This window comes from Galendromus occidentalis, unplaced genomic scaffold (assembly GCF_000255335.2).
Source record: "Galendromus occidentalis unplaced genomic scaffold, Mocc_1.1 scf7180000077511, whole genome shotgun sequence".
NCBI classification, from domain to species: domain Eukaryota; kingdom Metazoa; phylum Arthropoda; class Arachnida; order Mesostigmata; family Phytoseiidae; genus Galendromus; species Galendromus occidentalis.
The window spans coordinates 478,059-484,953 of record NW_003805499.1 but is presented as its reverse complement, the minus strand read 5'-3'; the positions used below and the strand labels follow the sequence as shown (position 1 = coordinate 484,953).

The following is a 6,895-nucleotide window of genomic DNA, read 5'->3' as shown; positions in this document are numbered from 1 at the left end:
CCGTCGAAGCCGGCCAAATTGGATGAACCGAGATGGTGTAAGCCCGGCAAGAAGTCCTCGGGTCATGTTTCGAAAAAATCTAAGAAATCGGTCAAGTCGAAGAAATCAAAAAAATCTGCTAAGAAGTCGAAGGGATCGAAAAAATCCAAGAAATCAGCTAAGTCGAAAAAATCGAAAAAGTCAGCGAAGTCGAAGAAATCGAAAAAGTCAACGAAGTCGAAAAAATCGAAGTCTGAGGGATCCAAGAAGCCAGCGAGAGCTCCTGGCTCGGGGGAAGCTGAATTAACGAAGGAATCGGCGAAAACTGCGATCCTCGATAGTGCTGCGGAATCCAAGACATCCAAGAAATCGGCGAGATCAAGGACATCGAAGAAATCGGCGAAATCCAAGAAATCTGAGAAGTCTAAGAAGTCGAGTAAGTGTCAATAGCCGCCGGTCTTCTTCCGCTAATCGAGGCCCGAGTACGCCTTGGGATACGAGACGGATGATCCTTTCAGAGAAAAACTCAAAGGAACCAAAGAAGGTTTCCGACCAGCCAGGACCTAAGCCTGCGGATCCGAAAGACGTCAGAGCTGCGGCTCCGGAAGGTGAGTGAAATCGTGTATATGTATGATCACAAAGAAGATATCCGGTCCCTTTCACATCGATATATAAGGACTTACCTAACCCCTATTCGAACCATCCGATCTACGCAGGCCCTCCACCGATAGAGACGGACTCGCAGAAAATGGCCAAGAAGGTCTCCGCAATGGTCACCAAAAAAGTGAACAAGATTATGGATGAAGAATTGTCTAACAAAGTCTCTGAGAAGCTCAACAAGAAACTCGCGAAGAGGAAATTGGGAGGAGGCAACCGATCCAACAGAGCTGGAAGGAAGGGATCAAGAGTCAAGGGGCGCAAAAGTTCAAACAACGGAAGTTTGCGAGGCTCGAGTCCCTGTCCGAGTGTTTCTAGCAGACACCTAACCGAGACCGGTGCCCGCTCAAGGTCCACCGCCGGCTCGTCGGCTACCGACCGCAATACCACAACTTCCCGCGTCCACTTCCTGACACCCGAGTCGTCGATGAAAAATCTGCGCTCTTCCGAGGAGTTCAAGAGACGCGCGGCTGCTTTCAGAGCGAAGTTCCCCAAAGAATACCTTTCCACGACGACCGACAACGATGAGACTTCCGAATCGGTCGAATCTGTGGAAACTAGCCGTGGGGTACGAGACCCGTGGGCAGTAACTTGGTTGGCCGTCTTGCTCGTGCTCAACGCTATCACCTGGTACCAGACGATGCGAATCGTCAATCAGGCCAAGGACAAACTGTGAAGCCCCATCCCTGCTCGAAATCGGACTTGGAGATTCGCATAGAGGAGCGAAGCAGCTTATTCAGCATGGGCTGGAACCGATTGATTTCCGAGAAACGATATGCGAGTTTCGGACGGAATAAAAAACTCGAGCCCGGCGACTCCAATGAGTCCTCTCTCCCCATTACTGAAATTAGACCCTCCGTTCAAGTGGTCTCGACCGCGCTCATTTCCATGAGGACACTCCTGAGCTAACTAGGTTCCAGACGCCGACGCTCGCCCCTGACATTCAGTAATCGGCATTTTGAGTGTCCCCTCTCCTTCCACCACGGACTCCTCCTCCACATTTTCCTCTGATAGCTACATCCCATACTTCGTCTCGATCTGGGCCATGCTATGCTTGACGTCTGACATTTTTGCTCTTTCAGCCCTCGCAGAACCCCTGACTGTCTCTTCTAATCGTGAGCTACATGAGGACATCATCCTTGTGGCTTGAATCGTGACGAGTCCTTCGCCTTCCCTGTGCTCAGGCCCTCTCGAATATTGCGTTGATTGGGTCATTCATTCCCAGCGTTTGCCTCGCGCCGGCTCGTCGTCCGACCCACCCAAAAACCGCGGAATCTCTCCTACTACCTAATATACGCGGCAGAAGCCGAAAAAAAATTCGTGGGAAGAGTTGAGCATAATGTGGACATCATTCACTCAAATGCGGAATCGTACGCGCGACTTACTTGGATCTACCCATGGAAGGTGTGCGCATAATTTTGCGACCGGGGGTACCCCATGCTTCCGGCACACTTCACGGACATGCCTCCGTCCATGGAAATCATGCCTCTGATGGGGTTCGGCTAATTAGGACTGTATAAATTATTCGTGAAGCGGGTGTTTTCAGGGAACTGTTTATGGCTCCATCATAAGGTAAATTTCGAACCGAATCTTCCATAAGAGTTCCATGGCAATGCCGGGAAGTTTCCCATTTTCGTTAAAGCTTCAATGCAATTGATGAGAATAAATCGAGGGTCTCATTCTCGAGAAACGACTCCTCGTATATTCTGTGTAGAGTCCGTCCTCCATCCAGATGCGGTTCAGCTGTGGACACAGCTTCACGAGCCCTTCGAGGGTATCATTCCAGAACGAGCAATAGTCGAGTCGGAGGGTCCGGAGATTAGGTTCATGTTCGAGTAGATTCAACAGAGCAGCGTCGCTGACTTTTTCGCTATACAGAAGGGCAAGATGCTTCAAGCGAGCATGATGAGTCGCGATGCAGGCCATTGCTCGATCCGTCAAAGTTTGTGAGTCGATGAGCAAACTTTCCATATCAGGTGATCCGACACCTTTCTCGAAAGTTCGGTGTGTGAATCCATCGGCATCCATGAGACTCAGACTCTTGAGATTCTTGAGGAGATGGAGTTTGGATCCGTCGTGATCGCTGAGCTTGCCACATAGCAGCTCAAGCCTCTCGAGTTGACTCGAGCTTTGGATAATGAATGCGAAATCCTCCGGCTGGATATGATTGTGGGGCAGGATCAACGAACGGAGATTCTCGAAACTCAATAATTGGTGTATGTCATCGAGACTCGTGAAAGAGGACAATCCTAATTCCAGACGCCTGAGAGTTTTGAGCGGAGGGCAGCCCTCAACGCGTACGCCGCTGAAGTCAATGAGATTACAAGCGCTGAATCGCAGATGGCGGAGTTTCGTCAAACCGCCGATATAAAATAAGCAATCCTCTGTAAGAAGACGTGAGTTCTCAATTTCCAAGACTTCCAAATCGGGCGCGCTGAGCGCGAGTTTCTTCAGGTGCCGATTCTCCATACGTAGAGCATTACAAAGAGTCAGATTTCGGAGTTTGGTGCAGGCAGCGAGAGCGTCGTAGCTCTCGTCGGTCAGCTCCGAGCATGGTTGCAGCAAGAGGTCTTCGAGAGAATTCGAGAAGTCTTCCAAGATTGCTTTCACCAGAAACTCTTCGAGCTCGCTGGTCCTAACCCTCAACTGGGTCAGGTTGAGCCCCAATTCGGACATACACTCGGCTATGTCTGCGATGTGTTCTATTCGGGGGACCTCCAGAGACAAGGACGTGAGATTGGGCATCAAGTCTATTATGCGTTCGAGTGTTTCTATCTCCCAATATGCCGCGTCCTCCGTGTTCAGAGAAAAGTGTCGCAGCCTGAGTAGGGGCTCGCGGTCGCCACCATCATAGGAGTCAGATTCTCTGTTCTTCCGATCACAGTAATTACGGCGCCCATCTTGTACTGTAAGAGGGGAAACCCATTGAGCGTTCGCAGATCGCGCATTCTGATGGGAGTGGAAGAGGCCTCGGGAATTTCCGTGAAACTCTAGAAGACTCACGTCGGATGTTGAGGCTTTCCAAATTCGGGCAAGATTGGAGGATCGAATGCAGAACTTCGTGTGACCAATCACATCCCATGAGCTGCAATTCTCTGAGGTTTTCGCCGAATTTGCCCCAGAACTTTGGATCGAACTCGTAAAGTTTGGCTTCGGATTTGAAAAGCATTGTTGTTATCATGATACATGTAATGAAACATAGTGATCTGATTCCTCTATTATAGGGGGTTGGACCTCAGACTAGGGCGACCCGTGGCAGAACTCGACGATACCTCTCTGGAATATCAGGTTCCCGCACATACGCTGGCTCTCGACCATTGCCTCCTGAACGGGCTCCACCTCCGGACCTCGGACAACGAAGTCGATCTCTTCCGACATGGGCAGTTTGGATACGACGTCAGCCCATAGACGGCACGTCAAGGCGCAATTCAGTCGATCCAATGGATGGAGTTTCATCAGGAGCCGTTCGAGGAGCTGGGGAATTTGAAAACATTGAAAACCCTCGTTTGTGCCGTATACGAGCTATTGCACCCTGTACGAGTCGTGTTCCCGGAGCGCTGGGAACTCGGCACCATGATAAGAACTCTCTAGAGTATATGACAGCATTGGGAGGGGGATCTGATATGGGCGAGGGGAGAATTTCCACACCTACCGTCTGCGGAGGATTCGTCATCCTTTTTCTTCTGCGGCGACGAAACGACGTGAAATATGCTCCGAGCTGCTTGATCGCTCGCTTTTCTCAAGCTTCAGCACTCAACGAAGACTGTCTTTGATTCACAATCCGCTTGCATCGGGTTCTAGAGACAGAACGGAGTCGTCTGATCGAAGCTGACTGAGGGATCCGAATGACGATACTAGAAATCGCAATAAGGGCTCGGAATTCTGAAAAGTGCACTCGGGGACTCGGGCGATGGGGAGTTTTTGGAGAAGTCGCTCTCGAATGCGCGCGCGGGGAAGCGCACCGTGTGTTGGTCTGGAGACAGACACATGTCTAATTCGGCCGTTCGAACGTCGACGGACCGAACATCCTCGTGTGTCCGTGTGAGAAGCTGATGATAGTATAATTGACCACTGCCTGTCACGTCGTGTGGTGGAGGCTCCATGGAGTTCGCAATTTCGAATCGACACTGGATCCTTTTCGACGTCTTTCTTCTCAGAACCTTTCTGTTGTCTCATAGTTCTCCTCAGTTGGGAGAAGAAAGGCTCGCGTCCTGATCCTGACCATCATTCACCGAGACAAGCTAACTTTCTTTGCGACTGATTCTAGACTCGATTTAATCCACACCGACGTTTCCTGCCTGGCGGGGATCCCCAGCTCCGGCCTAGCTCGCAGCTTAGGGGTCGAGACTATTCGACCCTCACGGAAGACGCTGAGCCGAAAGGATTGGCGACTCTCGGTAGAAGTCATCGCGGACATGGACGCGACGCGAAAATATATCCAGGGAGGGGTGGAAGGTATCGGTAATAATGCATCCCGATCTCGTGAGCGGGGAGCTGGACGAATCTGCTCAAATCGAGTCCCTAGTCTTGAGCAGTCTACTGAGAGCGAAAATCCATCGCCCTCACGGACGTCGAACATTTCCTGCGCATGTTGAAATATACGTATCTCGATAGGTTTCACCGTCTTCTGATTCTTTGTGGTCGAAAGAAGACGACTGTTCTCTCGGTGAGCTCTCTAGCTGCGTCGCGATGGGATACCCGATCGGGAGACCCCAGCTAGTTCTCGGGGTGAACTACCGTTGGGATTCTCCTTAATCCATTGAAGCAGTATGAGAAGAGATATTCCGTGCTAGATATCGAGTCGGACCGTGACCTACCTCATTGTATTCCTCCAAATGGCGCAGTTCAACCCTGCGGCATCCCTCATGTCGGCGCCGAACTGAGGGAATGTCCGAGGTCTTCCCAGAGTTCCAGGAATAGGCCCTGAGGAACCCTTCCCGCCTCCCCTCACCCTTCTGAACAGAATAGATCCTCGATTGCCAGGATTATGAAACAGGATATTGGCTCTTCCTTTCCCAATACGGCGGGTGAGGATGAATCCGATCAGAATCCCTCTTACGCCCTCTCCCCCGAGGCCCTCGACGGGGAGGGCTCCAGAAGTGCCTGCGTCCCTCGCGGAAAGGAAAAGTCTACATAGTAGGTGAATCAGCGGGGGGGACATCAGATAGCAGACGCCGCTCGCCACTGCCCGACGCATACCTCTGAGATTGATTGGGCTACCGTATACGACCGAAAAACTCTGCCAACATTCCCCATGAGCGTAAGAGTATGAGATTTGCTGGCGCGAGTCCTAGCTCGTCGACCTCTGTACAGAGATTTCGCCTTCGATTTTAGCACCCGGCATGAAATCCATTTAGGTAATGGAGTCCCCAGCCGAGAATAATCGAGCTCGGATTGCCGTCGTGCGTCGATAGAGAAATTCCATTTCCGCTCATATCAAGCCATGTATTAGCCGGGATCGATGCAGGCCTAATTCCCCGAGAGGAACTCGCCTGCACTTGCGTAGAAGTATTCCGATGAATCGATGATGTACGACTGTATTGTTGCCGATCAGAACTTTATTCGGAGCTTGCAGAAGAAAGGTTGGAGGGTCGGAACCTGGGAACTTCTGATCGACGCGGATGAATTCGGGAGAGAGCATTATTCTAGCTCCGACTGGGCGAAGAGACCGAGAGACTCCCGGGTCTCATGCGCAACTCTATCGCTATTTTTCTTGTGACACAGAAGCCGACCAATGTACCCAACGAGCCAAGTTGCAGACTCTTCGAAGAGAATGGATACAATGGAGATCACTGTCGCGCGAAACGCAATTTCTCTGTTATCAGGGAAATGCTGCCGCGCCGTTTCCGCCATTATTCAGCCAGAATATTACAAACGGCACGGAAGAGGTAGTGACAGGATGCGTATTTCCCTTAATGGAATGGAGCAGACTCAAACCCTCGGACAACCTGCTCCGTTGTCGAAGCGCTCTTCGAACGAGGCATGAACAAAGACAACATTCGTACCCGTCAGAATGTGCGACTTCATGCGTGCCGACCGTGACTTCGTCCGACCCTTCCACGAAAGAGGTAGGAAAATTCCTTAGGCTTCAGCGATACGGCCTACAGAGAATCTGATGCGCGAATCATCCCGATCTCTCGGGGACTTCCTATGTATTGCGTCGGTGACGTCTGCGGCGCGCCGTTTGAGATAAGAGAGCGCTTGGTTCGATCCCGCATGATCCGGAAGAACGGGAATGGCTGTCCAAGTCTCGCGAAGC

At 51.2% G+C, this 6,895-nt stretch overlaps 1 protein-coding gene across 1 annotated transcript; it reads right to left on the bottom strand.

Moving 5' to 3' along the window:
- Nucleotides 1-2,280: 2,280 nt before the first annotated feature.
- On the bottom strand, nucleotides 2,281-4,309 carry LOC100907681 (uncharacterized). The gene is made up of 4 exons (XM_003746991.2): nucleotides 4,289-4,309; nucleotides 3,909-4,110; nucleotides 3,640-3,786; nucleotides 2,281-3,542 (listed from the first exon to the last, which is right to left on the bottom strand). Exons 1-4 carry the CDS (start codon nucleotides 4,307-4,309, stop codon nucleotides 2,281-2,283), a joined length of 1,632 nt encoding a protein of 543 aa, XP_003747039.1.
- Between the last annotated feature and the right edge of the window lie 2,586 nt (nucleotides 4,310-6,895).

Excerpts from the sequence above, each read along its gene's own strand:
- LOC100907681 (XM_003746991.2), bottom strand. The coding sequence starts at position 4,309 with ATGACGAATCCTCCGCAGACG. Across the intron at positions 4,111-4,288 it reads TGACGAATCCTCCGCAGACG|CTCCTCGAACGGCTCCTGAT; the intron begins GTAGGTGTGGAA and ends CAAATTCCCCAG. Across the intron at positions 3,543-3,639 it reads GGAAAGCCTCAACATCCGAC|TACAAGATGGGCGCCGTAAT; the intron begins GTGAGTCTTCTA and ends CCCCTCTTACAG.